The 27169-nt window shown below is 36.0% G+C and overlaps 1 protein-coding gene across 50 annotated transcripts in view; it reads right to left on the bottom strand.

The window, feature by feature from the left end:
• The window catches only part of PUM2 (pumilio RNA binding family member 2), a 106783-nt gene that overhangs the window by 12849 nt on the left and 66765 nt on the right, over window positions 1-27169 (bottom strand). For 28 of the 50 annotated variants that reach the window (XM_078349889.1, XM_078349887.1, XM_017964519.4 and 25 more), the window contains 5 exons: window positions 26323-26466; window positions 25922-26209; window positions 21519-21755; window positions 4746-5013; window positions 810-939 (listed from right to left, as the gene is read on the bottom strand). In XM_078349889.1, the coding sequence (XP_078206015.1) occupies window positions 810-939; window positions 4746-5013; window positions 21519-21755; window positions 25922-26209; window positions 26323-26466 (1067 nt within the window). The remainder of the gene's footprint in view (window positions 1-809; window positions 940-4745; window positions 5014-21518; window positions 21756-25921; window positions 26210-26322; window positions 26467-27169) is intronic. The other 22 variants (XM_078349902.1, XM_078349909.1, XM_078349907.1 and 19 more) reach the window with 1 other exon arrangement.

Raw genomic sequence — 27169 nt, 5'->3', positions numbered from 1 at the left:
TTTCATACTGGTAGATTACTATGTTTGTCCTTTTGTGTGTGGCTTATGCCACTTAAGTTAGTATTTTCAAGGTCCATGCATGTTATACTATGTAACAGAACTTCATTACTTTTTATGGCTCAATAATATTCTATAACTTACATATATACCACCTGCATTTATCTATTCATCTGTTGACAGACACTTGGGCTGTTTCCACCTTTTGGTTATTGTGAACAATGATGCAATAAATACTGGTGTTCAAGTTCCTGTTTTCAATTCATTTGGATATACCCCTAGGAGCACAATTCTGGGTTGTATGGTAATTCAATATTTAATTTTGAGAAACTGCCACACTGTTTTCCACAGCAGCTACACCATTTTATATTTCCACCAGCAATTTATGAGGGCTCTAATTTCTCCATATCCTCATTTACATTTGTTATTTTCCCATTTTATGTTTTTTGATTACAGCCGTCTTAGTAGGTATAAAGTGCTATCTCACTGTGAGACTGATCTACATTTTCCTGATTGGTAAGGATGCTGAGCATCTTTTCATCACCTATTCGGCCTTTCGTATTATTTTATATAGAGAAATGTCTATGCAAGTCCTTTGTCCATTTGTCATTTGGGTTGTCTTTTTGTTGTTGACTTTTAGGTGTTCATTATATAATCTGGATAAAATCTTTACAGATATATGATTTGTAAATATTTTATCCCTGGATTATCTTGTTTTACAATGAAAACTACTTTACCCAACTTTCAGAGCTTTTCTCAGCATCAAATATGCAGCTAAATGGGTGGATGTACAAATATATATGCATCCTTACCTCAAAAAACTTCTGTATAACATAGTTGCCAAAAACATCAGTCATTAATTGATAGGCTGCCTGCAGAATTTCATTAAATACCATCTGTCGCTCAGCTGGAGTAGCTCTTTCTAGTTTTTGCTGTATGAATCTACAAGAGAAAAATATTTTAATATGACAATATGTCCTTTAATATTTTTACTTGAGTATTACACCCAACCCTTCCAAATATATATGCTGAAAGTTATTTCCAGAAATATTAACATATTTTATATGATAGACAGCTAACTTATAGCAAAAAGGACAAAAGTTATATAACACTTCTTTATAACACCTTATCTACTAGACAGAGTGACAAAAAACCTGGATAAAAAGATGTTTAATCTTTCTTAGGTTGGTTTGATTACATTATAATCAATTAAAAATTATATAAATCTTGCTGGTTATTCATTTATTTTTCATAATATACAATGTATTACTAAATATTTAACTTTTAGAACACAATAAAGGAAACCCTTAGAAATAAAATTCATCCAGTTTTATTCAATGAATTCCTAACCAAGCTAGCCATTCTGGCTGATTGATAGAAGGCTCATTTGTCACTCCAAAGGAACTGCCAACTACAGTCATGCCTTGCTTAACAATATTTTAATTGACAACAAGCCACATAAACAATGGTGGTCCCATAAGATTACAATGGAGATAAATTGTTATTGAGTAGAAACTGTCATAACATCATAATGCAATGTATTTATCAGGTATTCATGATGTGACATAAGCCTACTACACTGTCAGTTTACAAAAGTATAGTACAGCTGGGTGCAGTGGCTCACCTGAGGTCAGGAGTTTGAGACTAGCCTGGCCAACATGGTGAAACCCTTTCTCTACTAAAAATATAAAAATAGCCGGCCGCGGTGGCTCAAGCCTGTAATCCTAGCACTTTGGGAGGCCGAGGCGGGTGGATCCCGAGGTCAAGAGATGGAGACCATCCTGGTCAACATGGTGAAACCCCGTCTCTACTAAAAATACAAAATATTAGCTAAGCATGGTGGCATGTGCCTGTAATCCCAGCTATACTCAGGAGGCTGAGGCAGGAGCATTGCCTGAACCCAGGAGGCAAAGGTTGTGGTGAGCCGAGATCGCACCACTGCACTCCAGCCTGGGTAACAAGAGCAAAATTCCGTCTCCCAAAAAAAAAAAAATTAGTCGGGCATGGTGGCAGATGCCTGCCTGTAAGCCCCGCTACTCAGGAGGTGGAGGAAGGAGAATCACTTGAACCCACAAGGTGAAAGTTGCAGTGAACCGAGATTGTGTAACTCTGCACTCCAGCGTGGGCGACCGAGAGACAGACTCTCTATATAGTACAGTACATCTAATGCGTACAGTGCATATTTGATAATAAACAACTAATTTAGTGTACTTTTTATTGTTATTTTACAGTGTACTCCCCTCTACTTATTAAAAAAAAAAAAGTAAAACATCCTCAGGCAGATCCTTCAGAAGATATTCCAGAAAAAGGCACTGTTATCATAGGAGATGACAACTCCATGGGTGTCACTGCTAAAGATCTCCTAGTGGAATAAGACATGGAGTTAGATGAGAGTGATATTGATATTTACTCTTTATAGACTAATGTGTGCAATTGTCTCTTAGTTCTTAGCAAAAAGTTTTCAAAATCTGTAAACAGCTGGGTGCGGTGGCTCATGCCTGTAATCCTAGCACTTTGGGAGGCCGAGGTGGGTGGATCACCTGAGGTCAGGAGTTCAAGACCAGCCTGGCCATCATGGTGAAACCCCATCTTTAAAAATAAAAAAATAAATTTTAAAAAGTCTGTAAACAAAAAAATCTTATAGAATAAGGATATAAAGGAAATATTTTTGTACTGCTGTATGTACAATGTGTTTCTGTTCTAAGCTAAGTGTTATTACAGGAGTAAGTTTAAAAAAATTAAAAAGTTCAGAAGTTACAGTAAACTCAGCCTGGGCAACATAGTGAGATCTTGTCTCTATAAAAAAATTAATAAATAATTAGCCAGGTGCAACGGTAAGTGCCTGCTAGTCCCAGCAAGTTGGGAGGCTTAGCCAAGGAGATTGAGGTTGTAGTGAGTGATGATCATGCCACTGTATTCCAGCTTAGGTAACAGAGTAAGACCTTGTTTCAAAGAGGGGAAAAGTTACATTAAGGTTAATTTATTACTGAAGAAAAAAAGTTTTAAATTAATTCTGTGTGGCTGAAGTGTATAGTGTTTATAGTCTAGAGTAGTGTACAGTAATGACCTATGCCTTTACATATACTCACAACTCACTCACTGACTTACCTGGAGCAACTTCGAGTCCTGAAAGCTCCATTCATGGTAAGTACTCTACACAGGCATATGATTTTTTTTTTTTTTTTGGGGGGGGGAGGAAGGAAGGAAGGGAAGAAGGACGGTAGGGAGGAAGGAAGGGATGAAGGAAGGAAGGAAGGGAGGAAGCGGGGAGGGAGGGAGGGAGGGAGGGAGGGGGCATATGATTTTTAATCTTTGATACTATAGTTTTGTTGTATCTTTTCTGTTGTTTATTATGCTTAGGTATACAAATATTACTGTGTTACAAATGCCTACATTATTCAGTCCAGTAATATGCTGTACAGATTTGTAGCCTAGGCATAGATGTGTAGCAGGCTATGCCATCTAGGTTTGTATAGGTACACTCTATGATGTTCACAAAACAACATGTTTTCTAGAATGTATCCCCATCATTAAGTGATGCATGACTATATAGGGAGATAACATTTTTTTTTTTTTTTTTGAGACTGAGTTTCGCTTTTGTTACCCAGGCTGGAGTGCGATGGCGCCGATCTTGGCTCACCGCAACCCCCGCCTCCTGGGTTCAGGCAATTCTCCTGCCTCAGCCTCCTGAGTAGCCGGAATTACAGGCACACGCCACCATGCCCAGCTAATTTTTTGTATCTTTAGTAGAGACGGGCTTTCACCATGTTGACCAGGATGGTCTCAATCTCTTGACCTCGTGATCCACTGCACCTGGCTGGGAGATAACATTTGTATACCATCTAACCTAAAATGATTTTTTTAAAACTTCAGGTTTATCTTAAAGCTATAAAAACAGAAAATATCTTAAATTTACTAAATGTGTTACAATTCTACTTTCCTTTCTAAGCTATCTTGAGAATATTAATTCAGATGTATCTTTCATGTATTACATCTGTTTTAATGTAAAAAGGCACCAAATTTTCCTATAACAAATGTGAAATATATATATATATATTTTTTTGAGACGGAGTTTCACTCTTGTTACCCAGGCTGGAGTGCAATGGCGCAATCTCAGCTCACCGCAACCTCCGCCTCCTGGGTTCAGGCAATTCTCCCGCCTCAGCCTCCTGAGTAGCCAGGATTACAGGCATGCGCCACCATGCCCAGCTAATTTTTTGTATCTTTAGTAGAGACAGGGTTTCACCATGTTGACCAGGATGGTCTTGATCTCTTGACCTCGTGATCCACCCGCCTTGGCCTCCCAAAGTGCTGGGATTACAGGCGTGAGCCACCACGCCCAGCCCACAAATGTGAAATATTTCGATCTAAGCCAAGTCACATGAATACCAACCTATAAAGCAATACAAAGGCATTTAACATGTTTGCTATGTTTTTTAAACATACAGCGAGGGACACTTAAGCCCACAAATGTAATCAGCTGATGTAATAAAAATGACCTAATGATGGGGGCCCTACTATATTCTCATTATAACAATATTCTCACTGTAAAAAAACTGGAAAACTATAAAAAATAAAAACCTGTGTTTCTATAATTTATCTTAACATGAAAGAAAAAACATATAATCTATACTGAATTTTAGCTCTTAAAAGCTTCCAACTTTAATGCAGACTAGAAAAAATTTAAGCCTTTATAAGGCAGCAGTTTCCAAAGCAAAAATGAAGTGGGAAATATCATAACCACCTACCTAGAACCATGCTGGTCTTGAGAAAATTCAACTATATGTCCAATCAAGTCTCTAAGTTGAAGGTTTGGGAAGCGGTTGTTTCTGAAATCTTCCAATAGTCTACTGCGGCCAGAAGGCATAATATCAGACCTATTATACCGAAGCCGAGAAGGAGGAAAGAGCTGGCTGCTGGAACTAAATAGACTGGAAGTGCTTGATGCACTTCGATATTTTGCTTCTGCTCCAGGTGCTGCAGAGATATATCGACCACTACCATTTGTCAGTCCTCCTACAACAAAGCAGCTATGGTCAGTAAGTATTTCTAACAAAGTTATTCTTCAAATAAAAGTTATTTCACCTATGAATTCAGTCAATAAAGAAATATCCTCCCCCACCCCAACTAATTCCTACTTGTTATGACAGAAAATTAAAATTGGAGGGGAAAATCTCACCCATATACTTCATGTATATGGCTATAAAGACTAGAAAACATGAGAAAAATAAATGTGTATTTGTTCTTCAGCAGTTTAAAACTTAATTATATAATCTAGTGTCATATGCTCCCTTATCAATGCCAGAACACCTAAACCACCAACAAAATTTTAAGTTACATTAACAAGCAACTTTAAATTGCTGGCAAACTTACATTTTAAGCCACTGAAAGAGACTGAAGTTCATTCGCATTATTAACAGAATAACACTGAGTGTTACATCTGTACTTTTTGCATTCAGTCATATAAACTTCTATGTAAAGATAAACCAATTCTTAGTTAAACCACTGATGATATGAACTTTATAAAGACACAATATTAGGTCATAAATCTAAATTATACACTATTTTAAGATTTTAAAATTTTTATTAAAAATATTTGACATAAGGCTGGGCGTGGTCGCTCATGCCTGTAATCCCAGCACTTTGGGAGGCCAAGGCGGGCGGATCATGAGGTCAGGAATCCGAGACCAGCCTGGCCAGCATGATGAAACCCTGTGTCTACTAAAAATACAAAAATTAGCTGGGTATGTTGGCATGCACCTGTAATCCCAGCTACTCGGGAGGCTGAGGCAGGAGAACTACTTAAACCTGGGAGGCAGAGGTAGCAGTGAGCCAAGATCGCACCACTGCACTCCAGCCCTGGGGACAGAGGAACACTCTGTCTTAGAGAAAACAAAAATAAAAATAAAAATATCTGACATAAATCCACTACTTCACAAACAATAGTATTAATAAACAGCTGTTAATATTCCTAGAGCCTTATCATTTAGAACAGATGAATAAAAAGCATCTTTATCTTATGTTCCATTACAAGAAAGAAAATCAAAGAGCAGTCAATAGAAATAAAAATAAATACAGGCGGGATTCATTTTTATATTACAATTAATTGTTTAAAAGTACTTGACAGTGTCCTTTTAAAAAAGAAAAAATGTATAGATAGTTGTAAAATACAGATTTAGTACTTCAGAAAAACAAAATCCACTACCAGCATCATGCTATTATTATATGCAAACTCTATGCACAGTAGTACTACATATACAATCCAGGCTGCAGGGTAGAGATGATTCCCAAGGACACACTGTCAGTGTAAAACTATACCGAGGTATTAAAGGCCAAAAAGAACAAGGACAGGGAGCAGTAAAAAAAATTAAATTCTGGAGGGTAAATTCCTCTTTTACTTTCTGTCCCTGCTAACCTAGCTTTACTTTTCTTCACTGAACTTCCCACTACACAGCATATTATGCATTTATTTATTTGAATCCCCAGCCCCTTCTCCAATGCAAGAGCCATAAAATTACATTAACCTATACGCTAGCTACCTGGAGCCTAGAACAATGTCTGGCAGACAGTTAAGTGGTTGTACAAAAAATATTTCCTGAATAGCATATCTAGAGGGTACATTTTTATGTAGCATCAACTGCCTTGGTTCAGTTCTTGAATATCTCAAAAGTATGTAATTTAACAAGCTATCTTAGACACCAAAATCACTAAGATCAAATTTTTGTTTGGTCTAGTTATACATAACTATCTCGGCACCCATGTATGATATTCAAAATGTTCAAGAGTTCAGTGTTTCAATACTGTCTCCCTACTGCGAGCCTTTCCCCTTCCATTCTTTGTTTACATAGTTCCAATCGTTCATAACAATAACTGATCATTAGCCCATCTACTTCTTCATAATTGGGTCCTTATCACATCCTGCACAGCCACTGGGTTTTCTCTAGCATCCTTGTCCCTTTTTTTTCTTTTCTTTTACTGTGTTTCAGAAGTTGTATCCTTGCCCTTTTTGAAGGGCAAGGGTGCTTTGCTTATCATTCCAATCTGGTTCATTTTTTTTTCTTCATTAGCTGACTTTAAGATTCACCAATCCGTTTTTATACACATCAACTGTATTTTTCTTTCAAAGTCTAATTTGATGATGTCACTTTATGGTAAAGACCTACAGCATCCTGATAAGAGTATATGCTCCAAAATCTTTGACCTAGTTTTCTTTTTCTTTTCTTTTTTTTTTTGAGATGGAGTTTCGCTCTTGTTACCCAGGCTAAAGTGCAATGGCAGGATCTTGGCTCATGGCAACCTCTGCCTCCTAGGTTCAAGCGATTCTCCTGCCTCAGATTCCTGAGTAGCTGGGACTACAGGCGCGCGCCACCATGCCCAGCTAATTTTTTTTGTATTTTTAGTAGAGACTGGGTTTCACCATGTTGACCAGGATGGTCTCGATCTCTTGACCTTGTGATCCACCCTCCTCGGCCTCCCAAAGTGCTGGGATTATAGGCGTGAGCCACTGCACCCGGCCTTAACCTAGTTTTCAAGTCATTACTCCACACCTATTTTCGCACAAATTTCTTAGTAGTACCATAACTGTTCATACCCTCCACTGCACTTATTCATTACTATTTCTCATCATTACCTCAAACTTCTCCTTAACACATTAAAGATTTTCGACACCAAATTCTAAATACGTACCCACTCCAGGAAATGAAGAAGCCGGTTTTATTTGGTACTTTCCAAATATCCTGCCAATAAGCAACAGGAATTTCTCCCACATCTAGGTATTACTTGATTTATCAGTTCCCAACAGCAGAACTACTGCCCACAGGGCATACAATATATGTCTAATATACTACACTGACTTTGATTTTTAAAAATCTTAGACATTCAGTTCTAGAAGATTAAGTGGTCTTCTCATATGAAATTCACACATCTGGCCAAGCGCGGTGGTTCACACCTATAATCCCAGCACTTTTGGGAGGCTGAGGTGGGCCTATTGCTTGAGGTCAGGAGTCTGATACCAGCTTGGCCAATATGGCAAAACCCCATCTCTACGAAAAAATACAAAAATTAGCCAGTGTGGTGGTGTGTGCCTGTAGTCCTGGCTACTTGGGAAGGCTAAGGTGGGAGGGCTGGCTGAACCCAGGAGGCAGAGGTTGCAGTGAGATGAGATCGCACCACTACACTCCAGCCTGGACAACAGGCTGTTTCAAGAAAAAAAAAAGAGGGAGAAAAAGAAAAAAATATTATTCTCCAAACTCTAGAATTCACTGAAAGGATGAAGTATCACAAATTAATTTCACCCAGGGCAGGATACTTTCTGTTCTCTTACAAATTAATTAAATAAATATGTAAAACACAATTTATAACATATACTAGACATTTTAAATTTGGTTGTCTAAATATTGGAAGCAGGTCATCTAAAATGTCTGGAGATTGAGGGACATTCTATAAAACAGGACTACACCCTTCAAAAATGTCAAGGTGATAAAAAAACACAAACAGTTCAAGATTAAAGAAGTGATGAGAGTAATCTATGATCCTCGATTTGACAATGGGCCCCTAAATCAATTTCCTTTTCTCTTTCTTATAAAGGTAATCAGTGAGATAAATAGCAAAGTTTGAATAAAAGCTGGCTTCTTTGATTAGTGGTTTATCAGTGTTCATTTCCTGACTTTAATAATTGTGATTATATGAAAACATATCCTTATTGTCAAGGAACGTACAATGATGTATTTTTAAGTAAGAGACATCATGCCTGCAACTTCCTTTTTTCTTTTTTTGTTCAGACAGGGTCTCACTCTATCACCCAGGATGGAGTGCAGTAATCTTCGCTCACTACAACCTTCCCTTTCAGGGTTCAAGCAATTCTCCTGCCTCAGCCTCCCAAGTAGCTGGGATTACAGACGCGTACTACCACACCCAGCTAATTTTTGTTGTTGTTGTTTTTTTTTTTTTTTTTTTAGTAGAGACAGGGTTTTACCATGTTGGCCAGACTGGTCTCAAACTCCTGACCTCAAGTGATGCGCCTGCCTTGGTCTCCCAAAGTGCTGAGATTACAGAGGTGAGCCACCACACCGGCCCACTTGCAACTTCCTTTCAAAAGTAAATCCAAATTGTGTTGTAAGTAAGGGAAAGAGAGAGAAAGAGAATCATACAGCCAGTGTGACGAAAGTATTAACATCTGGAAAAATGTGGGTGAAGGGTATAGTTTTGCAATTTTCCCATTAGTTTCAAATTATCCCAGAATTAGTTAAAAACAAACACACAAACAGATCATCCATATTCATACTTCTGCTGGAAGTCTAAAAGCAGCTATGTTCTACACCAAAGGTATATTAGGTCTTTTCATGTCATCATTCAGTCCCCACTACCATTCATGACTGCTTAATCACTATCTGCCTAAGAGTGCATATAAGACATGGAGACCAGTACTGTAATTGCACAGATGAGATCACTATGATCCAAAAGGTATGGGACATGCAGCTAGTCAGCCAGGACCCTTAGGCCAGAGCTTATCTCATACAACAGTGTGCCAATCTTCTGTGCTATTTACATCTTTCATGTTCATTCATGAGAACTTTAAAGGCAAAAACTATTAGTAGACATAACTTGATTTTGCAGGTTTTCATAATTTTTCTGAGAAGTCTGTTTTAGAATCCTTCCCTATTAAGTATCAGAAGTCAAAAAGATTATTAAATAAATCTGACTAGCCTTCACTTTTCATTACTTTCTACCTTCTGGGATTGGAATGATAACTACTCAATCTATCAGACCTGTATATTCTTTTAAGAATACAGATTCCTGACCCTTACTTAAAACATACTGAATTATTCCTTCTGGATAAATTAAAAGAAAAAAAAAATCTACCTGAAGGATATTCTGATAGAAGAGTATGGGGACTAATTAGAGTCAAAATAAGGTAATGCTTCATTTTACAACAAATTTTCAACTACTAACTGCAAAATAAAAATGAAAATAAATATGCCCCACACAGTGGCTCAGGCCTGTCATCCCAGCACTGTGGGAGGCTGAGGCGGGCAGATCACTTGAGGTTAGGAGTTCACCAGCCTGACAAATATGGTGAAACCCTGTCTTCACTAAAAATATTTAAAAATATATTGGCTGGGTCTGGTGGCACTCTCCTGTAGTCTCAGCTACTCGGGAAGCTGAGACAGAACTGCTTGAACCCAGGAGGCACAGGTTATAGTGAGCAGAGATTGCGCCACTGTACTCCAGCTTCGGCGAAAGAGCAAGACCCTGTCTCGAGAAAAAAAGAAAAAAGAAAAAAAAGAAAATAAGTAGGTTTTGGGTACTGAAAAGTATACAACTACACATAGGCTACTAGGTCAGTGTCTGTTTCAGAAGCCAAGGCTCTGGAAATCACAATAAATGGAAAGATGATAGCTGCAGCAGGCAAATAATCCAAGTTATAGAAGGAGTAGCTGGGAACGTCTAAAACGAGGACAGAGTGTTTTACAGCATTTAACTACTTCTACTCCATAAAGAAGTCAACTTAGTACTTTTAGTTCAGTATTTTCTGATTACTTTTCCAAAGTATCTGCATGTTGCTTGGCTTTAGTGGGAAAACCTAAAGTTGAGAAGTGGGGGAAAAGACAGAGCAGTGCTTCTCAATAAGCACATGAATCACCTTGGGATCTTGATTACATGTTTCTAAACTCTCACAGTTGATACTACATGTTAGTCCTTGAGGGTCCATGGCATAACAGTAATTTGTTATTTTGCGGAAAAAGAAAAAGGCAACTATCTATGAGCCTAGCTCCCCTTATTATCTGCACATTAATGTGGTTCTGCATACAGCAACTTTTTTTGAGGCGGAGTTTCTTGTTACCCAGGCTGGAGTGCAATGGCGCAATCTGGCTCACTGCAACCTCCGCCTTCTGGGTTCAGGCGATTCTCCTGCCTCAGCCTTCCGAGTAGCTGGGATTACAGGCAGGTGCCACCATGGCCAGCTAATTTTTTATATTTTTAGTAGAGACAGGGTTTCACCATGTTGACCAGAATGGTCTCGATCTGTTGACCTTGTGATCCACCCACCTCGGCCTCCCAAAGTGCTGGGATTACAGGCTTGAGCCACCGCGCCCGGCCACAGTAACTTTTTAAAAGGTAGTTACCATTTGTTGAAGATTTTGTGTTGGATACTGTGATATTCAAATTTTGCATAAAATGCTGTACTGTGTTGTGGCCTCCCAAATCAGTTTTTATAAATGCTGTAAGCCATCCAATTGAGGAAAAAATTTGTTCTATTAGGTGGCTCAAAGTTCTTCCAGCCTCTACCCCATTACTCAACTGGCTAAGACTTTGGATTCAGGGCTGGGAAATCATGATCTCCCACTAATGATATGTTCAAGTTTTAACTCCCTGTACCTGTAAATGTGATCTTTGGGAAAAGGGTATTTGTAAATATAAACAAGTTAAAACTGGATCAGGATGGGTTCTCATCCAATGACTGGCAATCTTATAAGAAATGGAAAATTTAGAGATGCATGAGAAGAATGCCATGTGATATGTCTACAAGCCAAGGAACATCAAAGATGGCCAGCAGCCACCAACTCTTTCTGGGAAGAGCCAGAAAGAGTTGCCCTCTAGATCCTTTGGAGCATGGTCCTGTCGACATCTTGATTTCAGATGTACAGCCTTTAGAAGTGAGTGGAGTAAATTTTTATTGTTTGAAGCCACCTAGTTGTAGTAATTTGTCACAGCAGTCCTAGGAAATGAATACAAATGTCACCTTGCTTTTTTAATTCAAGAAAATCAATAATATATTAGCTGGAATACTTAATGTCATATACATTTAATATAGTTCATCCACACAGAGTGAATGCTGAAATAAAAATATTTAACAGAAGTTGCAAGAAGACAGTATTTCCAGATTAATATATGAATGGCTCAAATGTGTGGGGCGTTTTCATTGTTTTCCCTCAGAACTTAATTTTTTTTGTATGTCTACTGCATTTAAATTATGAATCTTTTTTTATGCTTCTGAAATGTGGCAGGTGCTTACATTATTATTTTATGATATGTCTGTAACACTGCTGTATGAGAATGCCATCCTCTTAGTAGCCTATGATGCAGATATATCTCCATTTTACTTGAGAGACAACAGCTTAGAGAAGCTAAATAATTTATCCAAGAAAGCACAGCTAATAATTAGGCTGAATTTTTGTTTTTACCATTATATCTAAAAAATTCATGTAAATTTGTCAGTCACACTCTGCTGTGCTTCCTAGAGAAAGTTTAATCCCACATGCCATTCTTTTTTTTTTTCCACATGCCATTCTTAAGTCTGCAAACTGACTGAAGCTACATGAGGTATATAAACTGAATAAAACTTTAATAATAATTATTAACTATACACTTGCCATATAAAGATACAAGAATTTTATTGGAGGAAAGACTAAGGCTACAATGAGTTTAAAAAAATAATGTGGGCATATTTAAAAGTACCTTTCCACATCATTTTAATAGGTTAATATAAAAACATAAACATGTCAAATGTACTACCTTAAACACTGTTAATTTTATAACAATATGCAAACAAACATTAGATGCAAATGACAAGCCAAGTGTTCTAAAATACAGAATAAAAATCTGTTGTTTCCATTTCTATTGCATGTGATTCTTTTCTATAAGCAATTTTTTGAACTCTTACCTTTTATTATAGTCTCTACTGGTTAAGCTTAAAAAAATAAAGGTAAAGGTAGACTATCACCACAGAAGGTATTTAATAAACTTCCCTCATTCATCAAGGAGCATTTAAACAGACTTAAGTGTTAACATACAAACCACAGTCTTCAGACTAGTATGACATCATTTCCATCAATAATGCACTGTCAATTTCCATTACACTATCAAAAGGGGGTAATGTAGAGTTTCAAAAATTGCCTTAATTTTTTATCTTTAATGAAAACCACCTCCTCGTGTGACAGATGGACATGAAAGCATTTTTAAAAAACTTACCCCTAACTCTGCAAAAGACTACATAGTAGTAGAGTGAGTTTGAGTGGCCTAATAGGAACCTGTTGACTTTTCTCTGCATATGTCATATTTCCTTTGGTTAACACATTTGGTAATAAGTTAATAAATGAGCAAGCCATATCTGAATTTCCTTTTAAATATTCCAGCTGAGATTTCATGGCCAGCTGCCTTTCTAATTAGAGTGAAGAAAAACGATAGGAACTGGGATTTTTTTTTTCTTAAGGCATAATTACTAAGGATTTATGCAATCTTAAAGCTTGCTTCACAAGTTATGAATACTGGGATAAATTCTGATCCTATGCAAACATTATGGGCAGATTTGTTCTCTCTCTTGACGGGGTCACTGTGGTGGTGGGAAGAGGGCTGAAGAACTGGGAAAGAAAAAAACAGAAAACACACACACACACACACAAAACAACAACTCCACAACTGACTGTCAAAACTTTGTTTTCATAACGCAATATTCTAAAGGTATGATCCTGGCACACTGAACAAAGAAAACACTGATAGAGAACAGCCAAATAATGCTTTAAAGTACTAATCTATGTAGAATACAAAGTATTTTTTAAAAAGGAAGTGTCCTTACTAAATTCATTGATAAAGAAACAAAACCACTCAAATTCAATTATCCAAACATTCAATGAAATCTGAGTATTTGTAGTTGCAGAAAAAGGCCTGGGCTTTTTTGTTTCTAATCTAGTGGAGAAACTAAACCTAGACACAATTCTATTATAATCCAATCTGTGCCAATTTTGGTTCAAAAATCCCATAAAGGAAAGTAATTCCAATGGAGTCACTATGTTTCTACAGAATAAAATTATTCAATAAAGTGAAATAAGACAAGAACATTACAATCATTATATTGTAACTGCTGTTTTTGTCGGTATTTACCATATAACTACAAACTCGATGACAATGAATAAGGATGGTGTTTTTTTCTCCTAGTCAAGCAGAGGCGGCTTCAGTATTGTATTGAACATAGGTATTCAATACCGAACTAGTAAGTAAAAATTTTAATCACATAAAATTCTAAAAAGGAGACTGAAAAAAGTATAGAAAAATAACAATTACTTTCAGTAATTAAAACATGCTATTTATATCCTATTTACAATATTTTAAAATATTACAAATAAGATTTTCTTTTTTTTTTTTGAGACAGGATCTTGCTCTGTCACCCAGGCTAGAATCCAGTGACATGATGTCGGCTTACTGCAACCTCCATCTCTTGGGCTCAAGTGATCTTCCTGCTTCAACTTCTCAAGTAGCTGGGACTCCAGGCACATGCTGCCCCACCTGGTTATTTTTGTATTTTTAATACAGACAGGGTTTTACCACATTGTGCAGGCTGGTCTCTTAACTCCTGAGCTCAAGCAATCCTCCTGCCTAAGCCTCCCAAAGTGCTGGGATTACAGGTGTGAGCCACTGTACCTAAGATTCTTATCTAATCAGCTTTAACCTAAAATTAGTAATGAAATATTTAAAAGACCCTTAAAGTAAACAGCATTTAATTTGGATTAAAGGTCAATTGTTAGAAAGTAAAAAACCACAAAGAAGCCAATACCCCAACATACAAACTCACTTTTTCCACAAAGTCACAATGGTTAAATTATATTTTAGTTACAATTTTATAAAAAGTTTACAAAGATTTAAAACATATGAAACATGGTCCTTTTATTCAGATAGGTATTGGAAATAAAAGCATCCTGGCCAGCTGTGGTGGCTCACGCCTGTCATCCCAACACTTTGAGAGACCATGGCAGGTGGATCACCTGAGGTCAGGGGTTTGAGACCAGCCTGACCAGGTTTGATAGCCTGGTGAAACCTTATCTCTACTAAAAATACAAGAATTCACTAGGTGTTGTGGCAGGCACCTGCAATCCCTCCTAGTCAGAAGGCTAAGGCAGGAGAATAGCTTGAACCCAGGAGGTGGAGGTTGCAGTGAGCCAAAAATTTTGCCACTGCACTACAGCCTGGGCAACAGAGCGAGACTCTGTCTCAAAAATAAATAAATAAATAAATAAATAAGCAAGCATCCTTTGAGCAGCAGTACAACATCTGGAATAAGCCTGATAAACAAGGGCTCAAAATTTTGGTTCTGCCTCTTACTAACTTCCTAAGTTTAAGTCACGTAATTTTTTTTTAGAATAAAGCATGTTTGTGTGCGTATGTATGTGTGGCATGAAACAGAAGTCATCAAAGTTCATTTCCCCTCATTTGGATATTCAACTACTCCCAGCCCAAGTCACTGAAACAACCATTCTTCTCACATACACTAGAGTGGCAACTTGGTCATTAGGGATCTAAATGAGTAGGTCTATTTCTGGATGCACTACTCTGTTCCACTGTTCCATTTATCTATACTTGTGCCAGTATCACAGTTTTACTTATTGTAGCTTTTTAAGATCTGGTATCTGGCAGTATTAAGTTTTCTAACTTTGCTTTTCAAAACTGTCTTCACTACTTTGGGTTCTGCTTCTCCATTTTCATTTATCCATCAGCTTATCAATTTCTTTTTAAAACCTTAACTAATTGTATTGATAGCATTCAATCTTTAGACCAACTAGAAGAAGGCTGGTATCCTTATAATAGGGAGTCTTTCAACCTAAAATACGGTGTGTCTTTCCATTTATTCTATCAGCATTTATAGTTTATAATGTAAAAGATCCTGCCCTTCTTCCACTGGATCTATTCCTAAGTATATCACAACAAAACCAACTCCAGTGAATATATTCCCTACATATAAGATACAATTCTTCAATGCCATCCCAAGAGATATATGCTACTTTAATTTTCATGTTATTTGGCTAACATGAAAACCTCTCATGAAGCACATCTGCCTGTATTTTAAAAGCTACATTTTGATCCTTAGGGTACATTATACACATGGTGGGATGATGTAAATTAGAGGCGAATTCTTGGTAGATTAAAAGAATTTTAAAAATAATCTCTACCAGCTTTTAGCAGTAACTAGAAATTATTTCAATTCAGTGTCTCCATGTGGAGGCTACTGAAAATTTCAGTGCAACAAAACTATTTCTGCGCTGACTATACAAAGTACATCTGGCTGCCAGGGATTTAATGCCAATAGAACCCCCACAATCATTGTGACAAGCAAAAACTGTTGCTGCACATTTGCAAACTGTTCAAATCCTTGTGAAGTCTATCAGGCACTTTAAACAAGTACCCTGAGTGATCCTGATGCCAAAACACAGGATCAGATCAAGTATTTTCTAGTCTTCAGTTTGTGATCATCTTAACTAAGTAAATTAACTGGTGAAAACCTCAGACATTAGAACCACAATGTCACTTATAACGCTATTAAAGGATAACAAATAAAACATTAGTGACCCAAAACAAGTACAACCAAGATCAACACGTTTTTATGCAGAAAACCAAAACATCACAAATATCACAAATTCTTCCATACAACCAGTAATTTCTTCATATTTCCTACTCATCACCAAATAAACTACTTCTAGGTCTACCCAAGGGTTGTAACTGCTTTTCAATTTATATTACCATGAGAACCTGTAAGATTCTGATGAGAGTACAGCGTGCAGCTCTATACACAGTCTCTAAATTGCCTGCCTAAGATTTAACAAATATTCTTATTTTAGGGAATGCATAATATATGTGCTTGGACAAGCATTTTAATCTAAATCTCAAGAATAACTAAACTGAGAAAGGAACCTAAAAAGCTGGTACTCCCATACATACCTTAACCAAAAAAAAGCATAACTTATACCGTAAAGAGGTAATCATTAGATTCTGAGAAGCTAATTAGAATAAGTTATTTATATACTTTGGAAAATTGTTCAGTTCCCTAAAGGATAGCATAATGGAAAAAAGAAAGAATAGTATTACCAGTCAGAATTGGATGCTAGTCTTAATTCTGTTATTTACTGGTTTGGGAAAGTCTCTAAATCAACTGATCTTTAATTTCTTCATCTTTAATGAACAAACCACTCTGACAGTCTATGCCAACAATTATGATGAAATGAAATAATGAATATGAAGGTGCTTTAAAAAAAAAGCTATCAAATGCTATTCAGTTACAGAGAACTGTAATTGCTAGAGGATAATACTATTTTCAGTAAACATTTCAAATAATTTATATTGTTTTTTGCTTTCATTAATGATAACATGTGAAACTCAGAAAAATGGTAAGTGGCCTATCAACTTGGCCATATTAATTTTACTTTTTAAAATATTTTATTATAAGAGAAGCACACGACTAAGTCTGCCAAAGGCCAGTAATTTAAACTCTGAAAGTTTAAAATATCTTGCCTGTTATTAAAATTTTCTGTAAACGGGAGAAAAGACAGGTTATGAAATTCTATAATCCACAACAAACTAAAGCACAGTCATTTACTTGCTGAATGCATGACATTAAAAAATCTGCAGAATTGATAGTCCCTTCAGAATTTCAATGAATTTTACTGAGTTCAAAGTTCACATTACACTTTAGCACCCTTTCTCTTAAGAAAAGAAAAAAAAGTTCAAAACCGAGGAAGTACAGGGTAAGAAGTCCCTAGTTTGTCAAAGCCTAAGTTAAATAACAAAAATACAAACACTTCTTTATCCCCAGTAAGTTCCAAATCAATCAGATTACTATGAGCATAAAGACTGGAGTAAAAAAAAAAAATGTATCAACACTGTATTTTAAGTGTTATTAGAAGAAGAAAAAGAAAGGAAACGGAAACAACTAGCCAGCTAGCTCCAGGTAGAAAAATAAGGTAATATTATAAAAATATTTAATGTTCTTCACAAGGAGCTGAAGCTGTCAGTCTAAAATGCAAAACTGCCAGCCCAGTGATAATTATTTCCCACAATTTTTATTAAAAAAAAAAAAAAAAAGATGCTGACTTCTATCCTAGACAATGATGTAAAAAAACAACTGCAGGTACACTGCCCCATCCTATAGATGTGAGAAAATACAATGTGAAAAAATAACTCAATATTTAATATTAAACCACAAGTCACCTTAAAAAGTTGCTAGGGTACCAACATTGTTCTAGAAAGTAAAGGAAAGGATCATGCATTATTCTGATTCTTACATGAACTGTCTTTCAGGGTAACCTCACAACTGATGAAGGATAGTTAATCTTCTTCAAAGTTCCAGATAAATGATGAAAGAAAGACACAATTAATGCATCACCATTTTCGCAACCTCTGGGAAAAAAAATTAATCACCAAAGGCTGCTAAAACCATTAGGTGGATCAGGTTGGTCATCTCAAAATGAAGACAACCAGACATGTGTCTCCTGATATGGTGTAACAAAAAGTAAGGGAACCCCATGTTGTGAAAATAAACCAACCAAACCATAAACTATCTGACGAAGCCTCTAGATCGAATTCCACTTTACAGAAGAGATAGAGGAACATTTTTTTTTTTTGAGATGGAGTTTCACTCTTGTTACCCAGGCTGGAGTGCAATGGCGCAATCTCAGCTCACCGCAACCTCTGCCTCCTGGGTTCAGGCAATTCTCCTGCCTCAGCCTCCCGAGTAGCTGGGATTACAGGCACGCACCACTGTGCCCAGCTAATTTTTTGTATTTTTAGTAGAGACGGGGTTTCACCATGTTGACCAGGATGGTCTTGATCTCTTGACCTCGTGATCCACCCACCTCGGCCTCCCAAAGTGCTGGGATTACAGGCTTGAGCCACCGCGCCCAGCCTGATACAGGAACATTTTAAATACCACTATGGGGAAGCAATCAGTAATATCAAGTGTGGGAAAATCAACAAAGTTTCTTCATCAAATTTTAAATGGAAAAGGGGAAAGAAGATGAACAACAAACAATTACACAATAAAAGACACATCAAACAAATGCAATGTATGAACCTCATTTCGACTGTGATTCAAATATAACAGTTGTTAAAGACCCTTAAGTCAATTAGGGAGATTAGAGTTAATAAGAAATAATTCAAAAATGTATGATATACTGTAGTTGTTTTAGAAATAGAATCTGATATTACACAATAAAAAATGGGAAAATAAAATTATTTGTTCATGCATCTAACTTTAATATATTCAAATAAGCAACAGAGTTGCAAATTTGAACAAGTATTTTAGATTTTTATAAAAAAATTCAACACCCCAAAACTATGCACTGAAATTCTTACACTTCAATCAAAAAGTGATTTATTAGTCAGTAGGTTAAATGCCTACTACCTTAAAAAATGAAAACTTTTTTTTTTTGAAAGATAGTACAGAATCTTGCTATTAGGCGTTTTCTGTGAATCTCAAAATAGCTAACACTAACAAAGGAACAACTTTGAGAATGCAGATCTCAAGCCTCACAGGTAAGTGTAATGGTTTTAACATTCACATCTTAAAATAAAATCTCCCAGGAAAATAACCTGGAATTAATTCTAACCAGTTCAAATGAGAATTGAGAGAACTTATCTCTATCTTATGATTTCATATTCTTGATATGTGATCTCCGTAAAATTACTTTAAAAATATGCAAATTCCATTTCCATAGATATTGTATACCATCAGCCCTGAGACTTGATTCATAAAGAAATCCACTTCATGGATACAGAATTAAAATATTTTTCTTCTTTTTTTTTTTGATCTGATAGCATGAAAGCCTTGCATCATGATTCATTCACAGGGAAGTGCAGAGTAAACTGTTTCCATGAACAGTATGCAAAGAGAAAATTTATGAAATCCTTCATAAGTTATTTTCAACCTAGTCTGACTCTATTTGTTGTTAACAATGTTGCCAGTCAAGCTATGGGAAACTGGGGGTCACAAAAAGAAAATAACACAGATAATTACTAATTCCAATCAGAGGTGTATTAAAATATCAGATTTCAAGCTGAAGTTGTTAGTCTGTAACACAGAACTGCTGGCCCAGTGGTGATTATTTCCCACAATTGACCAGAATTCCTTCCCTAAGCATCTATTATTAGGCTGGTTTCCTTACCATCTAAAAAAGGCAGAGAAGCATGTCTAGACTGCTGTTTAATCATAGAGACATCTAAAAAGTCATTGCTATCCAATTTCTAAGCAAGCTATGTAGAACCATATTTACTGCCATTTAAACAGGCACTAAAGCACAACACAGCAGGAAGAAGTGAACAAGAATCTGATCTGAAACTTACCCATGAAAAGATGACAGGACATGACAAATAAAATCTTAACGATAAAACAGAAAACAGTTATGATAGATCTAATCTTAGGTTTGTTATGTTCCAAATTTTTGTGTCCATTTCATAGGTATGTCTTATGAAAGCGGAGGGGGTCGGAGAGGATGCCTGAGCAGTAATAACAGAAATCAGGAGCTGAGCAGCTCCTGTGACTAAAAATTGATAAATGAAGAAAGGTATTAGGCTAAAGATTAGTATGTCTACACATTTAGTGCTAGAAAGTGGATCTTAGGGCTCCATTTGAATAAATTAATTGGTTGTATATGTTCAGTATCCCCAAATGAGCCAAGGCCCAAAATTTGGGGTAAAGGATCAGAATCATTAAAAAATAAATCTAGCCCACGGTGCAATAACGTAAATCAAAATGAACATTGCAACAGATACCTTTGTTACATGGACATTTATTGTATTAATGAGTTTTTTTTTTTTAAGCTATAGCCATATAATTGGAGGGGGGCAGTCAAACATAACCACTAACTTTCAGTACATCTGCTTAAAGTAGCATTACTTTTCAAAACGTAAGCTGATTTAAATCTTTCCAAACACATAAAAGTTGGCAATAGAATCCCTCAGTCTCAGCTGAATAACTAAAATTATAAAAATCCAAAGTTTTAAAAAAATAATTTCTTTGACAAGATAGGGATTCATACACAGCCTCTGATGTCGAAAACCCTTCAAAACGTACTATCTACATGGATAAATACATCCTGGAGAGTGAAACAAGGTAACCACCAATTTAATAATTTGGGAATAGGAACAATTTTAATATACAAATATAAACAAAGTTCTCAATGCTCCAACTTCAGGGGTACAACAAGCCCAAAACATTTTTTTTTCTTTAACATATCCAAAAGTAAGAGAAGTATATGGCCCAAGCCCATAAGCTTCCTTAAGTCACAAATATACTAAATTCAAATCCATTGAAATAACTCTCTGGTAAAATGGCCAGGTATTAAAAAACCAAAGCAAAAAACCAGTGTACTAACCTAGTTCAGTAGCTATGTAACTAATGCTTTTCTTATGGTGTGCAAATCTTTTGATAGTGAAATTTCTCTTTCACTATCATGTTTAAATAGTTGACTTTTCAGATGCTCTAAAACACACAAATCAAAAGCACAGACAAGAAAAAAACACACCATTATATTTCATAAAAGAAACATAAGAAACAATAGGGGGTCTTTACCTTATTGTACATTAGACCCTCACTTTGAATTTCGGGAAAGTAGAACTTTTTCAAAAGGCTAATATCTAAAAGCAAAAGCAATTTGGCATGTTTTATCCAACATTAAATATTTTACATATATTATAAACACACACACAAACACACATACATGTATACATACAAATAAAAAGGGTTTTGTTTTTTTTTTTACCTAAATGCAAACTGGATGAGGATCCATGTGATGAAAGTGATGGCGGTGGCGTAAGTGAATGTCCTGGAGTTTGGCTTGGCAGAGGCATGCCTATTGGACTTGGAGAGGAGGAAAATCCCAGACTATTGTAAAATGGTTGCCCTATGGGTGCTAGGCTGCTACTAGATCTTTTGTACAAGTCAGAGCTAGTAGATAGAGACTCTCTCCTTGTGGCACTACTACTTGCAGAACTGCCAACTGAAGAAGAAATAAAAAAAACCCTAATTACATACAGTGTTAACTGAAAAAAACCTATCCCCAACTCTCGCTGGGCAATAACAGAAGTGATCACAATAATTATTTTTAGAAACATTTTGGAGAAGATAATTACTGTGATAACTATATATACTAACTTGTTAATCATAAAAGGGTATAAATGCACCCCAATAAAGAACCAAATACTTAACAGAGCAGTCATATGTTTCATTATTTCACCCATATTTACCACTGACACATATGATTACTGTGCTTTAATACCCTGGTATGATTTATAAACCCTGGAATTGCAAGTTGTCTGCATTAGGACATGCTAGAGATTAAATTTCATTAAGTTTAAATTCTGGTAGTATCCTAATCTCTGAAACCTCCTTCTTAGACTTTAACTCAATGCCAAGAAAATACTATACGAATAAATGAAATATTAGTACATTTCCTTCACCATTCAATTTGTCTTCTAGTTGTGTTTAAAACATAGCCCTTTAAGTCCATATTGGCCCGAATATTAATCAGTTGTGAAATACAGATAGCAGTTAACTCCACAGTATTTTTCACACTACACATTCTCCCTTGTTCTCCAACTACATTACAAATAACTAAACTTTCTTTTAGAAAATTAATAGCTCTCAACTGTTATCAAATCAAAGATATGCTTTCACTTAACCCACAAGACTTTCATTCTGAAGATGCCAATAATGCCTCCTGAGCCCCTTACTCAAGGCTGATGAGGTTTTGTCATTAGATAATACACAATTTCTCTTACCTCATATCCCTTAATATACTGCATACCAAATTTTTACTTAATACCAAATTTAACTATTATCCTTCTAATCCTTCTTCCTTTTATAGAGCAGAAAATAAAAGCCATGTAGGTCTCGGTGAGCTATACATGCTCAGAAGAGCTATTCAAGATCTGGCTGTTAATTAGCATCTGTCTGGATAATCAAATTCCATAGCATGCATCTGTAAGGGCTGTCCAAAACTCTAGTTCTCGTCTCATTTAAAGCCCATATATTCAAGTATGTTTCCTCCCTATTTCTAAGGCACTAGCCTCTTTAATGGAATAACTTTTACATCTAAGAGAATTTCAAACTACATTTCTTTTTTCTTTTTTTTTTTTGGTTGGGCTTTGGAGGGTTTTTTTTTCAAACTACATTTCTGAACCTGCCAAATAAATTTTTAAATGACAAGCTCTATTCGGACCAATATGGCAAAGCTTTTCAAGGAATTTGTAAGTTTCTGTTAAATCTTATTTAATCACAAGTCATATATAGGTAGGTCACAGAGTATGAAGAAAAAAATTAAGGAGAGTACTTCGTAGGTTGACCAAGGTAAGAGCATAATAGAGACAGAAAACTTAATTACGTTGGTTTTGCCAAATTCAAAATTCTATAAAGGGGTAAAAAAAACCAGGCTTATGCTACCACATTAGGCAAAAGATTATAATGCTATTCAACCTTTTATACCAGCCAATGCAGTTTGAGACTGACCATGTTTTGTTGGAAATTTTACATTTTAAGATATCACAGTAAGAAAATATTAGGTGTCTGTATGTATTTTTATAGCAAAAATAAATTATAAACACATGTAATAAACAGCTGTTTTTCAGTTGGTTTTGGCAAAACTGGCAATGTATGCTGTATTAACTATGCTAATTTAAAAGGACACTGTCAAAGTGATTTTCCTAAAATATGGCTAATTTTAAATTTCTATTTATTTCATAAAACAATTTGACAATAAAAAAGACAACCACTCTCTAATGAGAGCAGCAGTATTATTATTCCCTTGACAAATAATCCGAGAAACCAGTTTTGACACATGCAATATTATTTTCCTCCAAAAAGGAAAAGCCAAGCCAAGCATTTTAAAATAATTCAGAAATAACCTTAAACATAAAGAAGCTGGCTCTTTAAGTTTTACTATATGCCTAAATTATCTCCAACAATATGACTATGAAATATGAACCAAAGTGTACCTAAAATATCTAAGAGTCTAGACAGACTGCTAATAATTCACTGACTGTGTAAAAAGGGCTAAATTACAAACTTTCAATTGTAACAGCACTTTAAAAAAAAATAACAGGTCATAGAAAAGATGATTTAATTATATGTTACAATGGTTAGGCTTCCTGGCCAACTATATCATAAAATGGGGTATTTAACACTGTTAAACATTAACAATTTCATCATAGAGGTAAGAGAATGACAGTGTATGTTACTTGTACATGTGTATACAGGCACACAACCATATGTTTTAGATCTCATGTAAGTATGTAATTGTCATAATGTGAGAAGGCCATGAGCAAATGTGTAAGAGTCCGTATGCGTGGCACCTGAATAAATTCCCAAAAAATGCCAAAGAGGAGGGAGATGATGGACTCTTCACTGGCATTCAGGGGTGGCCATCATTAATGCTCTCTAAAGCAAGGTAAAATGAAGCTTGTATAGATTGGAGTCAGAATTATAAGCCACGCTTGTAAATAATGGAGGTGTGAAGGTTAGTTCTGGGCAAACAGGGCATCTGCAGGGGACAAAATATTCATGTCAATCAATTCCTTAAAGGGGAAAAATAGCCTTAACTAAGAAACAAATGGAAATTTGAAAGAACTGAGTAGGAGTTTTATCAGACATCAGTGACATACTACGTGAGAAAGGAAACATGGGGTTTAATCAATGCTCTCTTTTTTCTGGATTAGTTAGGGCCTATCATTTATAGTTTAGAAACTATTTCCACAAGTTTGTTTTTTTATGTTACTTGTTCTTTCAGTTTTTCTCAGAATATTTAGGATTCTTTGGGGTAAATGTCCCAATTGTATTAGAAACAAGGAATGAGCTCTATGAGAGTGCATGAGGTGGACAGAGAGATACAAAACTCCAAAAGCAATGAAAAAAACAAGTACAAAAAAGATTTAACAATCCCTATGTTCACTGATTTTCCCATAGAAGTTCTTACGCACAGTCTTTACATAATTTTAAGTCAGTCAGGTATGATATTTGCTTATTATATTTCATTATAATAAATGAAAAAAGATTTTGCATCTAAAAATTTATGGCTGTTCTAGACCATCCTTCCTGTATATATGAATGATGAAAGTTCAGAAGACACTCCCTTAGAAAACTGGCAAGCATTGTTAATAATGCCTGGCATGTATTAGTTCTGCCATTTTCCACACCAGAAAATAATATAATAACTTGATGTGGTAGAAAAAGAGATGAGAAACAGATATTAAGGATTGTAGCAAGTTATGTTATAGAAACAAAATCTCTTGAGGTCCAAATAGCCCTATCCTCATGAAGAAAAGGCTGCCAATTGCACCACTAGAACTGGGTCAGCTGTTTTATCCCTGCTTCCCAAGTACTGTGGAAACCTCACAGAACATACCACGTGTTATCAACAAGAAGTCAACGTGGGCGTCCTCCAATTTCACTTGGTTCCTGTATCACAGGATCTAGGAACCAGTTTGAGTGGGTCAATTATTTATTTTGTGAAGTTACTTAAAATTTTGATTTCTTAAGTGTTATTATATAAAGCTAAGATATATGAATAAGATACCTTTTCAGTAAATTTCTAGTGACAAAGGCTAACTTATTTAATCCAAAAAAATGTAACTATACCGGTAGTTTCTTAGGGGATTCTGTTTAGAACATTTCATTATTTATACACATACATATGTATTTTTTATATTACGCCAAATCAAAAGCTAATAAACTACCAGAATTTAATAAGAATAAACCATCTAATAAGCACACAAAGATAACTGCTTTAAAATATGAAAAATTTAAGATGGCAAAATATACCTCCACAAACATTATGTAGTGAATGAAGATGAGCTAATAATTAGTAAATAATATATTGACCCAAATAAACCTTACTAAAACAAAAATTATGTAATCAGTTCCTAGAGCCAGGGGGAAAAGGAAATGTATTATATATGAGTAAAGAACGGGCTGCCTGTAGTGAGTTAAAAATTGGTAAGTGTTGAGAAGATCTGCAGGATCTTTTTTTTCCCTACAAAATTAAACCAGTAGTCTGGTATTTTATTCCTGTCCTTCCTAAACTACATGTTATTATTGCTTATTTTAAAGTTAAACACACTCATATACCTCCTTCCACTTAGCAGAGTACACACATCGTAAAAACAAACTTACCTGATGACCCGAATCCACTGAGGGCTGAGCCTATAGCAGCACCCAAAGAGTTACCACTTCCAAAGCCAAGAGATGTACTTCCAGGTTGACCAGGTCCATGAGAAAATAAAGAACTACTCTGGGAGCTATTAGTCAAAGAACTACTTCCATAAAATGAATTAGATTGCAGATTAGTGCTTGGCTGCTGTTGTTGCTGCTGCTGTGGTGGCTGAGTGCCAAGTGGCCGAAACAGACCATTTGTGCTGCCTGTAAGGCTACTTGCAGTTCCTCCAGCTGCTGCTGCTGCTGCTGTAAAATAAATTTCAGATACTTCTTTAAACCACCCAGAAAATTATTCTGTATTTTAAAAATCATATCTCAACACCAGAAAAATGTATCCTAAAAATATCAGTTATACTTACCAGCTTGTGCTGCCGCTGAACTAATTAAAACAGGTGTTGGAGCCATTAATCGAACTGGAGCTCCAAGGCCAGTCCTTGCTCCAGGGCCAACCACTAAGGCACCAGTCTGATCATAATAGGCAGTTGGAGCTAGTACTTGATAGCCTAAATAACATTAAAATAAATGTTTACTAATGAAAGCACTTATTATAAAAATATGCATATTTATTTTTCTTTGCATTTGTATTTTTGTCAACCAGAAAACACAGCTATTTATACTTTACTATAAAATCCTTAGTTAAGATATGCAAAGCAACACATTTGATGAGGTCTTACTAAATGTATAAAAAAGGAATAGAAAGTCAATAAACATTTTTTCTCTAAATTTTACTTAGGGGCCACAAAATGAAGAGTTATTTTCCTTTATATAGAAACTACAGGCCATGAACGAAGGGCTAATATTAGAAAAAAAAAATCACCATTTAGTCAGTTCTTTGAAGAGGATGGATTAAAAAAACTGGGAGTTAGGCTAGGTGTGGTGGCTTAAGCCTGTAATCCCAGCACTTTGGGATTGGTGCTCAGGTGGGTGGATCACCTGAGGCTGGGAGTTCAAGACCAGCCTAGCCAACATGGTGAACACCCATTTCTATTAAAAATACAAAAACTGTCCAGGCATGGTGGCACATGCCTGTAATCCCAGCTCTAGGGAGGCTGAGGCAGGAGAATTGCTTGAACCCGGGAAGTGGAGGTTGCAGTGAGCTGAGATAGCACCACTGCACTCCAGCCTGGGCAATAGGAGTGAAACTCTGTCTCAAAATAAACAATTAATTAACTAAAAAAAACAAACAAACTGGGAGTAGTGAGGTAG

The sequence above is a fragment of the Callithrix jacchus genome, chromosome 14 (genome assembly GCF_049354715.1).
Source record: "Callithrix jacchus isolate 240 chromosome 14, calJac240_pri, whole genome shotgun sequence".
Classification (NCBI taxonomy): domain Eukaryota; kingdom Metazoa; phylum Chordata; class Mammalia; order Primates; family Cebidae; genus Callithrix; species Callithrix jacchus.
The sequence above is the reverse complement of the archived record's forward strand: the minus strand, read 5'-3'. Positions and strand labels throughout refer to the sequence as shown.